The sequence below is a fragment of the Marmota monax genome, unplaced genomic scaffold (genome assembly GCF_021218885.2).
Source record: "Marmota monax isolate L192 unplaced genomic scaffold, Marmota_monax_Labrador192_F-V1.1 WCK01_AAM20220418_F8-fsc00170, whole genome shotgun sequence".
NCBI classification, from domain to species: domain Eukaryota; kingdom Metazoa; phylum Chordata; class Mammalia; order Rodentia; family Sciuridae; genus Marmota; species Marmota monax.
The window spans coordinates 1,739,971-1,760,328 of record NW_026692395.1 but is presented as its reverse complement, the minus strand read 5'-3'; the positions used below and the strand labels follow the sequence as shown (position 1 = coordinate 1,760,328).

The 20,358-nt window shown below is 46.1% G+C and overlaps 1 protein-coding gene across 4 annotated transcripts; it reads left to right on the top strand.

Annotated features, from left to right (window-relative positions):
* Nucleotides 1-226: 226 nt before the first annotated feature.
* Nucleotides 227-12,228, top strand: Tfe3 (transcription factor binding to IGHM enhancer 3). Of its 4 annotated transcripts, none has more exons than XM_046442513.2 (10): nt 227-484; nt 2,716-2,829; nt 3,838-4,141; nt 5,040-5,285; nt 5,460-5,564; nt 7,393-7,510; nt 8,041-8,097; nt 8,278-8,353; nt 9,711-9,858; nt 10,384-12,228. In XM_046442513.2, exons 1-10 carry the CDS (start codon nt 369-371, stop codon nt 10,825-10,827), a joined length of 1,728 nt encoding a protein of 575 aa, XP_046298469.1. In that variant the 5' UTR covers nt 227-368; the 3' UTR covers nt 10,828-12,228. The 4 variants fall into 4 exon arrangements, with proteins under 4 accessions (XP_046298469.1, XP_046298471.1, XP_046298472.1 ...); XM_046442515.2 differs by lacking the exon at nt 227-484 and adding an exon at nt 1,267-1,395 and having other exon boundaries at nt 3,903-4,141; XM_046442516.2 differs by lacking the exon at nt 227-484 and adding an exon at nt 1,267-1,395 and having other exon boundaries at nt 3,857-4,141.
* The last annotated feature ends 8,130 nt before the right edge of the window (nt 12,229-20,358 follow it).

The window sequence follows — 20,358 nt, the reverse complement described above, 5'->3', positions numbered from 1 at the left end:
GGCGGGCCCCTGGAGTCTCACCTCAACGATTGGATGCTTCACTAAGGGGTGTGGCTATATGAGCTGTCCATCCCCAGTGTGGTCACTTCCTGTGGAGTTTCCCCAGTTCAGGGAGGAGGGGGAAGAGGACGAGGGGGAGGAGGGCGGTCGTCCGGGGTTAGGTGTGGGGGGGGTGTCGGTCCGTTCAGGGCGGGGGATGACTCACGGCCCATCCCATCTCTCCGTCGCCGCCCGCCCGCGCAGAGCTAGCTCCATGGCTTAGCGGAGGAGGAGGCGGTAGCGAGCGGGGGGAGGGGGACTCTTATTTTGTTAGGGGGACCGGGCCGAGGCCCGACCGGCCTGGCAGGGCTTGCCCGGGGCCGGGCGTCATGTCTCATGCGGCCGAGCCAGCTCGGGACGGCGTAGAGGCCAACAAGGAGGGCCCTCGAGCCGTGTTCGTGCTGTTGGAGGAGCGCAGGCCGGCCGATTCGGCCCAGCTGCTCAGGTGCGGGGCTGCCTGGGGCCGGGAGTGCTAACTGGGGTTCGGGGGGGGGGGTGCTCATCTGAGAGCATTGGGACCCCTGACTGGGATTGTAGGCCCTTGGCCTAGGCTTGGAGGACGTTGGGGCGCCGATCTTGGGGGGGCACCTAAGGAATCCTGTGGTGGCCTGCTTGGACTGAGGCTTAAAGGAGTCGTGAGAGTGCATTAAAGGGGGCAGGGTCAGATTTTGGGGGCCCTTGACTGGGTCTACAATGGCAGATTCTGTAGTATCCAGAAACTAGTCTGAGGTATCAGAACTTGGGAGGCTAATTAGAGGCTGAATGTGGGGTCCTTGAGTTGGGCATGAAAGGAATGAATTTGAGGGTACATTGTCAGGTACACTGATTGAGGATATACTGATTTTAAGGAAATCCTGGAACCTTTCTCTCTGTGGAAGAAAGATAATGGGGTGCAGAGGTGCTGTTTTGGGACCTTAGTGACTCCCAGTGATTGGTTGATGTGTTTGGGAATAACTTGAATCTGGAGAGACTGGGGGGTATTTCAGTTATGCGGTGTGATACCAATCTTGTGTGTGTAAGTGAGTGAGCAAGAGAAGTAACATTCACTAAGACTTGTCCAGAATAATCCTGTTACCCTTGCCCACCCAGTCAGATCCCACACCCTACAGAGGCTTGAATGGGAGATCACCCGGTAGAGTAGGAAGCTCCGGGCAGGCCTCAGACCTTATTTGGGAACCCAGAGGAGGGTCTTGTTCCTGCTGCCACTCACGCTTTTCAACCAGCCCTGCCCACTCACTACCCACACACTCCCTCTTCTTTTCATCTGGCCCTCCCAGTCTGTCTCGGGCTCCCGGGGGTGATCTTGAATCTGTCCCCAGACCTGGAGTGAGTACTGATTGCACCATCCCGGCATGGGTAGGTTCTCTTCTCTGGCTTCTTCTCATCCCCACTCTCATCAACCCTTTTTGGAGCTCCGTCTCTCCCTGCCCACCCCAGCACCCCATCTCTTTCAACTTCTGTGCAATGGGTGTGTGAGCATGGGAGGGGGCTTTGCCTCCTTTCTGCCTGGGATTGTGCTGACCTCAGCGGCTCCACTAGCTTCCTCTTCCCTACTTCCTGGGTGGTTTTAGGGCCCCATCTGAAAGTGAGGAGTGGAAGGAAGACAGATCCTTGGGGAGGGGAGAGGATTCTTATCAAGTGAAGTCACCCTCAGTTTCAGGATTTTAAATCTTTGACTAAATTCAAGGATGCATATTCATCCACATGTGTGTAAGTGTTCCCTGGGCACTAGGGTTCTTGTACCCAGCATGGAGGGCTGAGCAGGAACCTTTCTGGGTTTACCATCTTCTAATTCCTTATAGTAACCTGGATCATCACAGTAGTGGGCACAGTTTGAAGGGAGGGGTGTGCATGGCTTCTTGTTTTGTGTGCCAGTGGATCTTGATACTGGAGATATGTGTGTGTGTGTGTGTGTGTGTGTGTGTATGTGTATGTGTCTTGATCTATCCCAAAAAAAACAGGAGAGAACTGGTAGGTTCCTCCAGCTAAGAAATGAATGCTCATATAAAGCAGATCATCCACCCAAATTCTCTCACTTGTAAATCCAAACTGTTGGAGTGAGGGAGCCTTTCGTGTTTCCATTTTTATATTTGGGTGTGTATTAATGTCTCGTAAACTCTGGCTGGGGCTGGGGAAAACTCACTTGCAAAGGGGTAGCTCTTAGATAAAGTGAATGGTCTCCAGTTGTCTTTGTGATGCATGCAGTTAGTGTTACATTGGACAGTTATGCTGAGGGATGCCCCTAGGTGTGTGTGTGTGTTTGTGTAGATTCAAACATAGGCTAACATTCAACTGCAACTGTCAGAACCGTAGGGGATGGGGGTGTGTCTGGGAGAACTCTGAATTTAAAAGTCAGGAATGCTTCGAAGTGAATTGTCATTCCTAAATTCTGTTTTTCTCAAACCCTGGTTGCTGCTACATGTGATTGTTAGAGTGAAGGGGTTGGGATTCAGGCATTCATTATTCTGGCTCTTAAGGGACCATGGATAACTCAGAAATAAAGAGTTAGGAGAGGAAAGGGGATGGGGAACAGATGAAGGGATTCTCGGTGGAGGTAACCCAGCAAGGTGGCCAAGTATGCTTGAGGGCTCCCTCCCTCTTTGTCTCAGAAAAAAGGAAAGGAATGAGTTTTCCCTACAATCACTGACCACCCCCCTCCCTCCTTCCCACCCTCAGCCTGAACTCTTTGCTTCCGGAATCCGGGATTGTTGCTGACATTGAATTAGAAAACATCCTTGATCCTGACAGCTTCTACGAGCTCAAAAGCCAACCCCTACCCCTACGCTCCAGGTATGACTGACCTACCTGATACCCCCCCCCCAGTTCCTCAGCCTCCCCTCCCGACAGGGCAGAGTCCCTCAGTGCTAGCCCAACCCATTCTCTCAGCAGCCTGTATTTTCTAGATAGTAAAATCAGGGGCCTAAAAGAGCATGTCACACAGGGAAACAGGTGGGCAAACTATGTTATCTCTGATCAGAACTCCCCTGCCTCCCTTAACTATACCTACACACCTATTGATACACAAATATTCTTGCAGGCCTGGAGCACCCAGTGGAAGGGAATGTCCTGCGTAAATTCCGCCCTAGGTGGGCGGAGTCATGACCACAGCCCCGCCCACACTTTACAAGCCCACCCACCCTAATCCCTGGAGGAACCCCTACTACTCTCTTCTTTCCCCTAGCCTGGTAGTCTAAATGTGCTGAGTCATCGGCCTGAGCTCTAAGAGAGGGGAGGGGACCTGGAAGAGGGGCAGGAAGAGAGGATTGTGAAATCTCTGAGATTTTCAAGACTGACTAGCTCCTGGGACCAGAGGCCCTAACAGGGAAGGAAGGGGGTGCCCGAGACTGCCCTTTTATCCTGATGCCCATGTCCAGGAGCTCCAAGAGCATCTGCAGCCCCAAATTGGATTTAGGAGTCCTTTGCATACCTTGTCCATTGCTGCAATCTGAACTCTGCTTCCACTCGACCTTTAAATGGGATACGCCCCTCCTGCAGAGCCCAGCAATGGCATCTCCATGTAGAATATGAACTGGCTCAAACCTAGGCTTCACTATTAGGAGTGAGGGCTAAAATTCCCCCACTAGTCTGAACTCTGAATGCTGAGACGGAGTCTGGTTCCACTATGACCCCTGAGGGCTGCAAACAGGCCTGGTTCCTTTGTTTTGCCCTCCACATTGTAGCCTCCGAAGGCAGAAAATCTGCCTGGCTCCTGTGTCTGTCTATTCCAGCACACTATGACCCTTAGACATGGGAAGAGACTTTTAGCTTACGTATGGCCCCATATTTCCCATTCCACAGCCTCCCAATATCACTGCAGGCCACACCAACCACCCCAGCTACACTCTCTACATCGTCTTCTGCAGGGGGCTCCAGGACCCCTGCCATGTCGTCATCTTCTTCATCCCGGGTCTTGCTGCGGCAACAACTCATGCGGGCCCAGGCACAGGAGCAGGAGAGGCGTGAGCGTCGCGAACAGGCTGCAGCTGCTTCCTTCCCCAGTCCTGCACCTGCCTCTCCTGCCATCTCTGTGGTTGGTGTCTCTGCTGGGGGCCACACGTTGGGCCGTCCACCCCCTGCTCAGGTGCCCAGGGAGGTGCTCAAGGTAAGGTGAGGTCTAGAGACCCTGAGAGTTACTCCAGGTGTCAAAGAAGTGGTCCTAAGAGCTAGGGGTGGCCTGGGGTCCTAGTGTCTTTTTGGATGAGGTTCTAGGGTCTGTAAAGAAGGTCCCTGGTAGTATTTAAATGGTTTTGCTAATGTCCTATGTGTTTAGTGTTTCTGAGGTGTTTTTGTGGACTTGTGAGTAGTTCTTGGGGGCTACAAGGATGTCTTGGTGGACCACGGATGATCATCCAAGCCCCAGGTGGGCACTGGCTTTGTAGGATGAGCTTCTCATGAGTGTGTGTGTGTGTGTGTGTGTGTGTGTAATTCTTTGGTGATTAGGGTGTTTTGGAAAACCATGTGTAGTTTCCAGATGTTAGGTGGTGTCAGAGACTCCAGGGGAGTTGTTAGATGGTGTCAGAGATTCTAGGGGAGTCTTGGGAACAGTGACAAGGTGATCTAGAAACTGAGAGTTCTGGTCAGCTGTGGGTGGATCTTAGGGACTATGAAGGATTTTTGAGCAAGGGATTAGGTCTTTGGTCAGATTCACCAATATTTTTTTCCAGTACTGGGGATTGAACCCAGATATGCTCTATCACTGAGCTATACCCCCACCCCTATTTATTCTTTATTTTGAGGTAGGGTCTCGCCAGGTTGCCCAGGCTGGCCTCTAACTTATGATCCTCTCTCATCTGTCTCCCAAGTAGCTGGGAATACAGGTGTGCGCCACTGCGCCTGGCAAGATTCATCAATATTTTTTAAGGGTTTTCAGATTCTGGACCCAGTTTGCATACCTAAACCTAGGAACAGAGGAGTCAGGGAAATCAGGCTGGGGCTCAGAATCACCCCTCTGATACTGTTCCACCTTGTCCCCTCCCTGCCCCATCCTTCTTATCTCATAGGTACAGACCCACCTGGAGAACCCAACGCGCTACCACCTGCAGCAGGCACGCCGGCAGCAGGTGAAACAGTACCTGTCCACTACACTTGGGCCCAAGCTGGCTTCCCAGGCCCTCACCCCACCACCAGGGCCCACCAGTGCCCAGCCGCTGCCTGCCCCTGAGGCTGCTCACACCACTGGTCCCACAGGCAGCGCTCCCAACAGCCCCATGGCTCTGCTCACCATCGGGTCCAGCTCAGAGAAGGAGGTAAAAGGCTGTAGACATCTCTCTCATGCCCTTCTTCCAATTTTTCTTGTGGTGCTGGGGATGGAACCTAGGGCCTTCCTTATACATGCTAGGCAAGTGCTGTACCACTAAACTGTACCCCCAGCCTTCCCTTCCAATCCTTCTAACCCGTACAATATTTACTTTTACCCCCAGATTGATGATGTCATTGATGAGATCATCAGCCTGGAGTCCAGTTACAATGATGAGATGCTCAGCTACCTGCCCGGAGGCACCGCAGGGCTGCAGCTCCCCAGCACGGTGAGGCCTTGAGACGGGTGATTGATTGGTCTGAAAATTAGGGCATCCTTTTATCACTAAGAATACACCCTTGTTGGCTGTGTATATATGAGACCCTTGCCATTGATTGTACTAAGGTAGAGAGGGAGGCCCTATGATGAGAATATGGCATAGTATTGCCCTTGGGCCTTGTATTGGACTATGTGAAGCGGAGGCCCTTATAGACTTTGAAGGGAGTTTATGGAGATATTAAGGCATACCAAAGCACTTGGGCTTTCCTGTAGAAGTACCAAGAGATAAGAATCATATAGCAATTTGAATATCCCAAGGGAGTCAGATGTTTGGGGCATCCCCAGACCATGTATTGACTGGAACATGCCCAAAGGCTCAATATTTGGTGTGGGTTGTAACAAGTGGTATCTTGTAGTGTACTGGGCCAAGAGGCGAGGCCCTAGTAGAGAATGAGTAAAACTTTCTGGAATAAGGGATGTACTATTATAACATTCTGACACTAGTACATTGTAAGGATCTCATAGCTTGCTTTGCAATATACATAAGTAGCTATGGTTTGACTTTGTTCCCACTTATTAAGAGGATAGAAGCATTTGTAGTCCAGACATGGTACCACACACCTATAATCCTAGCAACTTGAGAGGCTAAGGCAGGTGGATTGAAAGTTTGAGGCCAGCCTCAGCAACTTCACAAGACCCTATCTCAAAATAAAAGAATAAAACAGGCTATAGATGTAGCTCAGGGGTAAAGTGCCTCTGAGTTTAATTCCTAGTACTCTCCCCCAAAAAGAATGTATAAAAATAGTACCAGTTTGGATCTGGGGGTATAGCCCAGCAGTAGAGTGTTTGCCTAGCATGTGTGAAGACCTGGGTTCTATTCCCAGCACTACAAAAAATTGGTACCAGTTTATTAGAACTTTGTCTATTTTAATTTGTGTGGTCCTGGGGATTGAACTCAGGGCCTCTCACACACTAGGCAAGCACTCTACCACTGAGCCACATCCCCAGTCCAGAAGTTTTCATTGATTTAGACACAGGGATTGGGATCTTATATCAGACAGATAAGGAAGTGTCAAAACATGACAATTCATCAAGAAGTGGGACTTGGGTGTACTTTTATACTGGTTTGTTGCACTGGAGTAGATCCAGGAGAGTGTAGAGGAAAGAAAAACATTAGGCTGATATAAAAGCAGTGGTAGTTGTTGAGTAGTTGAGATCAGAATGTGTGGGAAAATGTGCCTAGAGTCATTTTCCTAGAGTTAGGACCTTGGTACATGGCATGGTATTTAAGGTGGAATGACTTGATCAAAGTGAAAGACTGAAGATTAGGTTGGAATGCTCCAGAAGGCCAGATTTTGGGTGGAATGTTACCATGACAATTTACCAAGGTCTGAGGAGATTGGGTTGGAGTGTTCCAAGAATGTTGGATTGGAATGTTGTGCTGGGAGGAGCTATCAGACTGGAATGTCACATCAGAGCTGAGAAAGACCTGAGAATGGTGGTTTTCCAGCATTTCTTCTCAGGGCCAGCACTGCGGTTTGGGAGAGGGCTTTGGGAGATCCCCTAAAAGATTTGAGGGACCTGGTAGGGGTGATAGGCATACTAGGCAGGCCCTAGTCACTCAGCAAAGCACAAGAGGTCCACTTTGCTCTGTCCCCCCACATTGGGTTGCCATGTGAAATTTCCTTGAAGAAGGAAGGGTTCCTGGGACAACCAGTCCTTGCATTAGAGGGCCCTGTCTTTGGGGTGTGTGGGGGCAGTCAGGAGCCTGCTTCTGAGGAGAGGCTGAGCCTGGGGCCTATTCCCAACCATTGTGTCTGTGTTCTCGCTGCCCTCAGCTGCCTGTGTCAGGGAATCTGCTTGACGTGTACAGTAATCAGGGTGTGGCCACGCCAGCCATCACTGTCAGCAACTCCTGTCCAGCTGAGCTGCCTAACATCAAACGGGAGATCTCTGGTAAGTACCAGAATCTTGGCTTCATACCCCCACTTTGTACCTTGGGCTGAGCTCCATGCCTGCCAGGTCTTGGGGTGTAGCTCAGTACTAGGGTGTCTGTTTGGCATTCATGAAGCCCTGGGTTCAGTTCCCAGTACCAAAAAGGGGGAATAAAAAACAAGCAAGCAAGAATGAAATGGGCTGTTTTTGCATTTTCTTTATATGATCCATGGTCCTGCTTTCACCTCACTTCTTCTCATCTTGGGTATAACAACTGGCTTGTCATCATGTCCTCATAAAAATAATAAAGAAGAGTCACTTTTTTTAAAAAAGTGAGTTTGGTGGCCTGTACCTATAGTCCCAGCTACTCAAGAAACTGAGGCAGGAGGGTTGCTTGAGCCCAGGAGTTCATAACATGGGCAACACAGTCTGATCCCATCTCTTTAAAGAGTCACTTCCCTGGTCCCTAGCCCACCAACCCCTACCTCTGTATCTGCACGTGCTCCTTCTTTCTGTGTCCAGAGGCCTTTACCACCCCTGCTCTCTTCCAGAAACCGAGGCAAAGGCCCTGTTGAAGGAACGCCAGAAGAAAGACAATCACAACCTGAGTAAGCCTGAGTGTGCACGCTTGCCCATGCGCTACACATTCCTGCTTTGCTCTGAGTTCTGGCCCTCTCTCCATGGGGAGCCCCCTCCCTATACCAGCTTTCCAGCATCCCATTTTCTCTTCCCTCTTTTACCCATTGATGACTCTTTCACCTTTTCTTTCTCTCTCCCTGCCTCCAAAGTTGAGCGTCGCAGGCGATTCAACATTAACGATAGGATCAAGGAGTTGGGCACCCTCATTCCCAAGTCCAATGACCCGTGAGTCTGGGCTGGGGATCCCAGGCCAGTGGGAGGTGGGGGGGTGCCCCATGCTAAAGAATTTGTTCTTTGATTGGCCCTCCATGAAGTCTTGCCCAAGCGCCAGTTCTCTTCTGGTCTTTTCTCAGCCTGAGCAGGGTTGCAGACTCTCACTGTGTGCCCATCTAAAATATTAAGTGTGTGATGGTATGGTTTATATGTCCTGTCTGCTCCCTACAGAACGTATTGCACCTAGTGTTCTATTCACTTAGTACTTCCTTTATTTATTCTATTCAAGATTTATTTATTGAGCCTCTATTTTGTATCAGGTACCATGGTAGGCCCTGAGGATACCAGAGGGAAAAAAAGAGACAGAGATCCTTGACCTCATAGAACTCATGTTTTAGTTGGGGCGACAGACAGTAAACAAGATGAATTAGTAAAATCTGTGAGATTCACATTTTGATCAGTGTCAGGGGAAAAACAAAGAACAGAAGGAAGCTAGGCACAGTGGCACACTCCTATAATTCTAGCTACTCAGAAGACTGAGGCAGTTGGATTGCAAGTTTGAGGCCAGCCTTAGCAACTTAGCAAGGCCCTAAGCAACTTAGTGAGACCCTGATTCAAAATAAAATATGAAAAGAGCAGGAGTGTAGCCCAGTGGTAGAGCTACACCCTAGCATGTGCAAGGCCCCAGGTTCAATCCCCAGCACCCCCCCACACACACACACACACACACACTCGCAAAAAACAGAAGGAAGGTGGGAGAGTGTTGGTGCATTGAGGAAGGTGAGAGTTTGGGGTGGAGAAGGTGAGATTTTGGGGTGAGAAGGGTGGAACAGGTGGGCCTCAACTCAGGACAGACTTCAGATAATAAGGAAATATTTGAATTAAGAGCCTAAAGATGGGGGCCTTGGGTGTAGCTCAGTGGTAGAGTGCTTACCTCACATGGTCAAGGCCCTGTATTCCATCCCCAGCACACAAGAAATAAAAAGCATAAGCAGGCTAGGTAGGTAGCCATGTAGGTGTTTGGATGAAGAATATTCTAGGCAGAGGGCACAGGTGGGCAGAAGCCCTGAGATGTGGATGGTTTTCCATGTTCTACAAGCAATGAGAAGCCATTGTGGCTGTAGTGCAACAAATGAAAGGGCCATATATGGCAAAGGATCCAGATGGGGTCAGGTCACACAGGTCTTCCAGGGTTTGGTGTGTAAAGCCTAGAAGGTTCTAGACAGGGAGTTTTCATACCCTTGAGTAGCCTTGCCTCAAGTTCTGGGCATCTGGTAGGGTGCTCCATTTACCTGGTATGATCCCCCCTCACCTCTTGAGAGACTCCATATTCAGCCTTTCCATTTTTCTTCCGCCTTGGGCCCCATAGAGAGATGCGCTGGAACAAAGGCACCATCCTGAAGGCCTCTGTGGATTATATCCGCAAGTTGCAGAAGGAGCAACAGCGCTCTAAAGATCTGGAAAGTCGACAGCGGTCCCTGGAGCAAGCCAACCGCAGCCTGCAGCTTCGAATTCAGGTCTAGAAGGAAGAGATGGTGGCAGGGGTGACCGGGTGGGAGTGGAGGATCCTGCAGGCAGAGGCAGAGCAAGAACAGACCTGGTTTCCCATCTTGGCATATTTGGGGGATTCTCCAGGTTTCCTGATTCATAAGATGATGATGATGATGATGATGATGATATATAATAATCAAAACATTAATAAGAATACTAATTAATGTTAGCTAACATTAATAACATTTATGACTATTAGCTAAAATACATGGTGTTTATCTTGTGCCACACACTGTAACAAGTTTTATATCCATTAACTCATTAATCCTTACAACAGTCATATGAGATGACGGGGACCATTATTATAACCCTTTTATAGACTGGGACTCTGAGGCTCAGACTTTAAGCCAGTTGCCTAAAGTTTTGAAAGTATCCAGTAGCAGAGGTTGAATTAGAACTCAGGCAGTCTGGATTTTTAACCAATACCCTCCTCTGCCTCTGGGAGACTCAGAACCCTATCTTTTTCTGTACCCATCCCCTACTTTTTACAGGAGCTAGAACTGCAGGCCCAGATCCATGGTTTGCCAGTGCCTCCCACTCCAGGGCTGCTCTCCCTAACCACGACTTCAGCCTCTGACAGCCTCAAGCCAGAGCAGCTGGACATTGAGGAGGAGGGCAGGCCAGGCACAGCAGCATTTCATGTAGCAGGGGGACCTGCCCAGAATGCTCCGCATCAGCAGCCCCCAGCACCACCTTCAGATGCTCTTCTGGACCTGCACTTTCCCAGTGACCACCTGGGGGACCTGGGAGACCCCTTCCACCTGGGGCTGGAGGACATTCTGATGGAGGAGGAGGAGGGGGTGGTGGGAGGACTGTCGGGGGGTGCCCTGTCCCCACTGCGGGCTTCCTCTGACCCCCTGCTTTCTTCAGTATCCCCGGCTGTCTCGAAGGCCAGCAGCCGCCGCAGCAGCTTCAGCATGGAGGAAGAGTCCTGATCAGGCCTCACCCCTCCCCTGGGACCTTCCCCACCCAGGAAAGGAGGAGGAGTCAGGATGAGGCCCTGCCTTTTCCCCACCCTCCCATGAAACTGCCCTGCCCAGGAATTTTGGGGGAAGTAGAGATGTGATCAGGTTCCACCCCTGTAATAGTCAAGGAGGAGGAGTCCAATGAGGGTCTGCCCCTTCCCCCAAAGGCATAGCCCAGTGCAGGTATTTCAGAGGGAGAAGGCTGTGAGATCAGGGTCTGTCTGCTGGGGATCACAGCCTTGTCCCTGCTCTATGGGCCCTACCCTTGACCAGGAGACCAAAGGAGACAGGATGGGGTCCCACCTCTGCCTGCTAAAGACTGTCTTAACCAGGTCTCCTGGGAATAGGAGATGTCAGGATGCTGCTCCATCCCTTCCCTGGGATCTGCCAGTCTAGCCCATCTTGGCACTGGAAGAGGAGGTCCCACCCCTGGGGGGGTTAAGCCCATCTCCTTCCCCATGAACCCTTCCCTGTCCACACAAGGAATAGAAGTGAGGACATGACCCAGCCCCTTCCCATGGGAACTTGAGTCCTGCCCTTCTGGGAATGGAGGCCAGGCCCCATTCTATCCCTTCCCTATAGGAAGAGTCCAGCACAGGTGTTTCAGGTGTGAAGGAGTCAGTAGGAGCAGGCCATCCCACTTGAAGACCACAGCCCTACCCTTGGCCCTTAGCAACATCTCATGCAAGCATTCCACTCAGCAGGGAGGAGCAGTACTTAAGCTCCCCACCTTAACCTGGGACCAACCTGACCTGACCTAGGAGGGCTCTGAGCTAACTCTGCTCTTGGGGAAGAGGACAGATGTTGAAATTCTACAGTTTTATTCTTCCAACCTAGATCTGGAGTGAGAGTTAAGCCTCTACCCTTGGGTAGAGTCCTGTCTTCTTCCTTTAGGGAAAGTTTGGGGAGATGCTGGGGATTACTGGGGATCCAGACCAGGTGTCTAGTACCCCAGTACTGTTGTTCAAAATGTAGAACAGGGTGAAGGACGGGGCCCCTCCAGGGAGATCCCTGCCCAGGAAAAAGACAAAGTCTCCCTTACAGGCAGAGGCTTGGAGGAAGGGTTGCAAAAGTGCATTGTACCTTCTCTCATTTGTTTAACTGATTTTTTTATTGTCCCCCCTACTCAGAATCTAGGTTATCCCCAACCTCTGGCCCCTACTCAGTTCTTCATTTGGAGGATTCCCCCCATTTCAGAGTTATCAAGAGACACTCCTTACCCATCTCCACCTCTCCTGCTGCCTATACCCAAGGTCATCAGCTTTGGATTGCTGGGGCCAGGCCCCAAGGAGGGTGTACTGAGGGGTCTGTAGGTTTGTGATTAAAATAATAAATGCTAGGCGTGTTTAATGCGCTTTTAACTTTGGCAAAGTGTCTCATGTGCTTGTTTTTTACTGTGTAGTGAATGTGGTCTATGCAGACCAAGAGGGATACAAGTTACTGGAAGAAGCATTTCAGAGTGGTAGACAAGGGAATTTAGATAGGAAGAAGGTCTGGAGGAAAATCACCTGTATGCAAAAGCAATCAGTCCTTTTAATGACCTGCCACGTACCCATCTAACTTTTGCAGTTATTTCACCTGATATATTTCCCAGAGGGCTGGTGGTCAGAAGGTACTACTGCTCATTCCCATTTCCTGTTTGGAGAGGCTGAGGAATAGAATTAAAATAAGTGTTGTGGGGCTGGCAGTGACACACACTTGTAGTCACAATTTATGTGGTGCACGCCTGTAATCCCATTTACTCAGGAGGCTAAGGCAGGTGAATCATAAATTCGAGGCCTCCCTTAGCAACTTGGCAAGACCCTGTCTCAAAATAAAAAATGGACTTGCTCAGTGGTAAAGCACCTGGGGTCAATCCCCAATACTTAAAATAATAAATAACTTCTGAAGATAGGCAGCCTGTAAATGTGTGAAGCAATAAATGCTTAAGTGAGATAAGGGTAGAAGAGGAAAATAAGATATGCTTGCAAGTTCATTCCCACCTCCCAGTTCTGGGGATGGAACCCAGAGGGTTGAACTTTCTAGGCAAGCATTCTGTTGGTGAGCCACATAGATCCCTGCGAGCTCTTTGTGAGTGTGTGTGTGTGTAGTACTGAGGGACTGAATCCATGGTCTTGCAATATGCTAGGCAATTGCTCTACTACTAAGCTACAGCCCCAACCCCTTTTTTTCTTTTCTTTTTTCTCTCTTTCTCTCTTTCTCTCTCTCTCTTTCTTTCTCTCTTTCCTTCCTTCCTTCCCTCCCTCCTTCCTTCCTTCCTTCCTTCCTTCCTTCCTTGGGATTGAATTTAGGGGCCCTCGACCACTGAGCCACATCCCCAGCCCTATTTTGTATTTTATTTAGAGACAGGGTCTCACTGAGTTGCTTAGCACCTCACCATTGCTGAGGCTGGTTTTGAACTCATGATCCTCCTTCCTCAGCCTCCCAAGCCCTTGGGATTACAGGTGTGTACCACCACACTTGGCTCCCAGCCCTTTTTTAAAAGTTTTTTTTTTTTTTTTTTTTTTTTTTTTGATACTGGCGGTTTATTCCTAGGACACTGTCACAGAGCTACACCCTCCAGCTCTTTTTTTTTTTTTTTTGAGACAGGGTTTTACTAAATTGCCAAAGCTGGCCTCAAACTTGCAATCCTCATGGCTCAGCCTCCTAAATAGTTAGGATTACACACGCATACCACACAAACTCACTTTTGAAACTGATAAATACAAGAGGTTATCTCCTGGCAGATAAGATAGGTATTCGTGGTGATGGTAGGAAGGGAAAGATAAAAACTATGAAAGTAGAGTAACAGAGAAGCAATTCCATTTTGGAGCAGACATTGACATCTTGGAAGATTTTAAATTGAGATGAATATATACAAGTATTTTTTTGAGCCGAGTGCCATGGTGCACATCTGTAATCCCGGTGGCTCAGAGGCTGAGGCAGGAGGATCACAGGTTCAAAGCCAGCCTCAGCAATTTAGTGAGGCTTACAGCAACTCAGCAAGACCCTGTCTGTGAATTTAAAAATATAAAAAAGGGCTGGGTTGTGTTTCAGTGGTTGAGTGCCCCTACGTTCAGTACCCAGTACCAAAAAAACAAAACAAAAAAACATTTTTCTTGGAATTCCTCAGCCAGACTCGACTCTGACACCCAGGAGAAACATTAGGCTTTATCCCAGCAATTTCCTCAACAGAATGTGAGGAAATTTCCTCAACAGACCTAAGACTCCCCATCAGACTGACCCCTGAGGGTTCCAACAGGACTTAGTCACTGTGACTTCCCCCCACCACACTGTGTCCACCACACTTGATACCTCTTTCTAATCTGTTTCTGCAACCCCTCAGAGCTAGTCTTTGAGTCCCTATCACCAGACTGCTGATACCTGATACCTTTATTGTTTTTCTCCTCAACCTTGGTATAATCTCTTTCTTATAAACATAACATATAATACCCAGAAGTGGCTTCTTTCTTTTCTTTCCTTTCCTTTCCTTTCCTTTCCCTTTCTTTTCCTCCCTCCCTCCTCACTCCCCCCTTCTGGCCTTGAGCATGCTAGGCAAACACTCTACCAATGATCTACTTCCACAAACCTCTTTAGTTTTTATTCTGAAATAATTTTAGATTTACCAAAGAGTTGTAAAGCCCTCAGAGATCCCATACCAATCACCTACATCCCCCTAATGTTAATTTTACTTAACTATGGTAACACTTTGTGGGGTGCTGGGGAGCATTTAGGGTCTTGACCATGCTAAGCAAGTGCTCTACCACTGAGCTACATCCCAGATCTCCCCCACCTCCATATGGCACATTCATCAATGCTAAGAAAATAGTATTTATAGAGTACATTTAGCTCAGTTTCAGACTATTTGAGTTTCGTGGATTTTCCCACTAATATCTTTTCTGTAATAGGATCCAAGTAAAGATAATACATTAGTTATCTATTCCTGTGTAACAAATGATCATAATCTTAGTGGCTAAAAAAAGCATGTTCATTATCTCTCATGCTTCGTGGGCTAGGAATTCATGCTGGACTCACCTGGGTCCTAAGCTTCAGAGTCTCTCTTTAGGGCATAAAGAAGGTATTGGATTGAATTGAGGAATCATCTACAAGTGTGACTGGGAAGGGATCAGGCTCACATGCCTCTGGTTGTTGGCAGGATTCAGTTCTGTGCAGCCTGTCGAATGGTGGGCCCCAGTTCCTTGATGGCTGTCAGCCAGAGATGCCGTCAGTCCTTGCCATGTTTGCTTTTGTGTAAGGCATCTCACAGCATGGTAGTTTACTTCATCAAAGCCAACAAGAGAGGGGCTGGGGTTGTGGCTCAGTGGTAGAGTGCTTGCCTAGCATGCATGAGGCACTGGGTTAAATAAAGATAGAGTCCACCTAAAACTTAAGAATAAATATTTTTTTAAAAAAGCCAACAAGAGAGTCAGAAATTAAAACAGAAGTTCCAATCTCATATAATCTAATCGTGGAAGCGACATCCCCTCCATATTAAAGCAATCTGTTGGTTTGAATCAAGTTACTCAAGGGGAGGAGATTACACTAGACAATGAATATCAGTAGGAGGGACCACTGAGGGACATCTTAGAAGCTCCCTACTACAGATACTGTGTTGCATTTTAGTTGTCATATGTTCTTGATAGCTCCTGAAAGGTTCTCAGTCTGTCCACTGAGAAGGAAAAAAAAAAAAAAAAGCTATTCCAGAAATAACAAGTACCTCATGCCCAGATCTTGGTTTATTTCCTTTTTTTTTTTTTCCAGTACTGGAGATTGAACCCAAGGGCACTCTACCACTGAGCTACACCCCAGCCCATTTGAAATTTTTTCTTAGTACATTATAGGTGTACTTAATGGTGGGATATGTTGTTACATACTTGTACATACACCTAACTATGAGTTCACACAGCCCTGAGCTCTAGCCACAGCACTACCCCCCCCAAAAAAAAGAAGAAAAAAAGAATTCCAGAAACGACATGTAGAAGGAATGAGAAAAGTAGAAAACTTCCTTTTAGAATACCATCATATTAAGCCAGTTCAGTGGTGCATGCCTATAATCCCAGCAATTTGGAAAACTGAGGCAGGAAAATCTCAAATTCAAGCCAGGCTCAGCAACATAGTGAGGCACTAAGCAACTTAGTAAGACCATGTCTCAAAATAAAAAAAAAAAAAAAAGAGAAAGGACTGTGGTTCAGTGATTAAGCACCCCTGGGTTCAATCCCAAGATACCAAAAAAAAAAAAAAAAAAGAGTCCCACCATAACAATTGCTGCAGAGCAAGCACAGTAGCACACACCTGTAATCCCAGGTGTGTGGGAGGCTGAGCCAAGAGGATCAGCCTCAGCAACTTAGATCCTACCACAAAATAAATAAATAAATAAAAGGGGCTGGGTATGTAGCTCAGTAGTTGAGCACTTCTCTAATATGCCTGAGGCCCTTGGTTCAATTCCAAGTAGCTGGGGGTAATTAACTAAATGCTAAAACTAGTGGGCAAAACTTTAAGGTGAAACATGATAGTTACACAGCCTTAAAGTCTCACCTCCAAAATATATATTAAATATTTGATTCTTAGACTGGAGTTGTAGCTCAGTGGTAGAGCACTTCTTAGCATGTGTGAGGCACTGGGTTCAATTCTCAGCACTGCGTATAAATAAATACATAAAATAAAGGTCTATCAACAACTAAAAATATATTTTTAAAATATTTGATTCTTATCCCTTTAAGATATGGGGCTTAAATCCTCTCCTCCTTTTGAATGTGAGCTGGTCTTAGGGAATTGCTTCTCCTGACAAGACTATGCAAAGTGAAAAAAAAAAAAAAGTAACTTTGCAGTAGAGAAACCTGGCAGGCATCACCTTAACCAAGACTTGAATGTTCCATTTTCATCATGATGCTTTATAAATGAAAGTGTTTTATAAAATATTCAGACTAATTGTATAATAGATAATGTTCTTTAGAAGGCAATCAAATTAGACAAATATGGTGAAATAGTCTCTGGGTGATTTTACATGTTATGTTTTTTGCAAAAATCAATTTATCTTTTAAAGGATCACAAGAAACTATTGGAAGTCCCATTTTGGGAATGTTTCTAAACATAGTTGAACTTTTCTTTAAGGTTCTGGGAATTGAACCCAGGGCCTTTCACATGCTAGGAAAGTGCTCTACCACTGAACCACATTCCCAGCCTATAAATGTAGTTGTAAATCAATATAATAATATATTTAATCATTCAAAGCGATCTTTATCTTAATCTTTATCTTATTTTTAATAAATTTAAAATGTTACTGGGAAATCATGCAAAAGCTAAAATACCTTTTGTGGTAAAAGACACAAAATTTATTTCCCTTTATTTATTTATTTATTTTTTCATTTCATGCAATTCCTGGGGATTGAACCCAGGGACACTCTACCAGTGAGCTACATTCCCAGATTTTTTTCATTCTATTTTGAGACAGGGTCTCATTAATTTGCCCAGGCTCATCCTAATTTGCAATCCTCCTGCCTTAGCCTCCCCAGTTGCTGGGATTACAAAATGTGTGACTTTACCAGCTGTTTCTAAACTTTTTGACTATACAATATATGTATCCCATCATTTATTATGTATCAGATCATAAGATATATCCACATTAGGAATAATGCTAGCACACATATAACCCCAGTGTCCTGGAAGGCTGAGGCAGTAGGATTGCAAGTTAGAAGTCAGCCTTGCAATTTAGGGAGGCCCAAAGTAACTTGCACCTCACCTCCAAATAAAAGATTAAAAAGGGCTGGGAATGTAGCTCAGTGGTAAAGTGCCCCATGTTCAATCCCCAATGCCAACAACAACAACAAATTAAATAAGGATTCAACAGAAGATTTATTGTCTTTTTTCAAAACTGGTAAGATTTTTTTAAGTTGTAGATGAACACAATACCTTTATTTATTTTTAATGCAGTGCTAAGGATCAAACCCAGTGCTTCACATGTGCTAGGCAAGTGCTCTACCACTGAGCCACAACCCTAGTCCCAGATTTATTGTCTTCATTCAACTAAAGAAAACTCTGGATATAGTTTGTTTATGAATCTGTTAATAAAAGGAAAAAATATGACATTGACTTAAAAACTAGTATGGCTGGGGATATAATAATAGAACATATATGGTAGGAATATACAAGCCATTATTTCCCAACAAAATGATTATACTAAATTTTTGCCTTACTCAGCTCATCATCATTTTTTTTGTGTGTTGTTTTAGTGCTTGAATCCAGGAGTACTTTACCTGAGCTACATACCCAGCCTTATTTATTTTTATTTTTTTAATTATGAGACAGGGTCTTACTTGTTTGCTGAGGCTGGTCTTGAACTTCAAATCCTCCTGCCTTAGCCCTCAAGTCTCTGTTATTATAAGGTTAGCGTTACTGCACACAAGGCTCATCATCTTAATATAAGATGCAAAATACTACACCTGTGAATTTAAATATGATAACCTTTTTTAGTACCATTCAAAGGATATATGTATTTTGGTGAATTAAATAGGATATTCTTATGGCAGCTCTACTGCATTAAAAATATATACACCAGCTACTCAGGAGCAGAGGCAGGAGGATTTCAAATTTAAGACCAACCTGGGCAATTTAGTGAGATCCTGTCTCAAAATTAAAATAAATAAATAAAAAGGCCTGGAGATGTAGCTTAGTAGTAGAACACTTACCTAGCATGTGTAAGGGCCTGTTCAATCTCTAGTACCACCATGGCATACACCTGTAATCCCAGCAATTCAGTAAGCTAAGGCAGGAGGATCATAATTTGCGGGGGGAGGGGGAAGGGTACTGGGAATTGAACCGAGGGGCACTTAACCACTGAGACACATTCCCAGCTTTTTACTTTTATTTTTATTTATGTATTTATTTGTTGGGTACCAGGGATTGAACTCAGTGGCACTCAACCACTGAGCCACATCCCCAGCCCTATTTTGTATTTTATTTAGAGACAGGGTCTCACTTAGTTGCTTAGTGCCTCGCAAAGTTGCTGAGGTTGGCTTTGAACTTGCAATCCTCCTGTCTCAGCCTCCCCAGCCACTGGGGTTACAGGTGTGCGCCACTGCACCCTGCTGAAAGTGGTTTTGAGAACATTTTATTTATTTATTAGTGCTTCCCAGCTAAGGGCCTGCTCAAGACCAGGGCCTCCTGCAATGTTAAGTAAGTGCACTATGACTGAGCTATGCCCTAGCCCCAAGAATTATTTTTTTTTTTAAATTTTAGTTCTGGATGGACACAATACCTTTATTTTATTTATTTATTTTTATGTGGTGCTGAGGATCAAATCCAGTGCCCTACATGGGCTAGACAAGCACTCTACTTCTGAGCCATAACTCCAGCCACCCCCCCCCCCAGAATGTTTTAATACTACCAATCATAGTGTTGTCCTACAAAATAAGTTTCTGTAAACTGAAGTTTAAAATTACTTCAGATTGTTACTTGGTCAAGAGAGCTGTCAAACATGGCAATTGTCTCAACTGAAAATGAAATAAGCAAAGAAATATATTTTGAAAATATTATGGGTGAATCTGCTCCATTAAAGTAAGAACAGCAATATACATAATTCTGAATTTGTCAACATTTTTCAATGACTTTAAGGTTCTAGAATTTTTTTTCTTTTGGTTCAGGGGATTGAACCCAGGGGCACTTTGCCCCTGAGTTACATTCCTAGTCCTTTTTATTTTTTATTTTGAGACAGGCTCTCACTAAGTTGCTAAGGCTGGTCTCCAACTTGTGAATCTCCTGCCTCAGAATCCTGAGTCACTGGGATTACAGGTGTGCACCATTATGTCCACGTTGAAAAAATTTAACCATTAAATATTACATAAAAGAGTATGCACAATGGGCTGGAGTTGTAGCTCAGTGGTAGAGCACTTGCCTTGCAATTGTGAGGCACTGGGTTTGATCCTAGCACCACATAATAACAAATAAAGGCACTGAGTCCATATACAACTAAAAAAAAAAAAAGAGCTTGCACAAGGCCCTAATTTTTTAAAAACATTTATTTATTTTTTTAGTTTTTGTCAGACACAACATCTTTATTTGTATGTGGTGCTGAGGATCGAACCTGGGCCGCACACATGCCAGGCAAACACGTTACCGCTTGAGCCACATCCCCAGCCCACAAGGCCCTAATTTCAATCCCCAACACTGGCAAAAAAAAAAAAAAATCATTATATATGAGTGTGTGTGTGTGTGTGTGTTTTCTTTCTACCTCCTGTCCAGCCAGTATGGCTTGGGATGGCACTGGGTCCTATTCTATGCTGTCTACAAAAGAAACACACTAAAACAATAACAGTTAAAAGCTGAAACATAATTGGGGCTGGGTTGTAGCTCAGTGGTGGAGTGATTTCCTAGTTCATGTGAGGCACTGAGTTCTATTCTCAGCACTGCATATAAATTAGCTAATTAATTAAATAAAGATCTTATAAAAAACTTTTTAAAAAAGTTAAAACATAATGGCTGGGGGTGTGGTTCAGCAGTAGAGCACATGCTTAGCAAGTACAAATC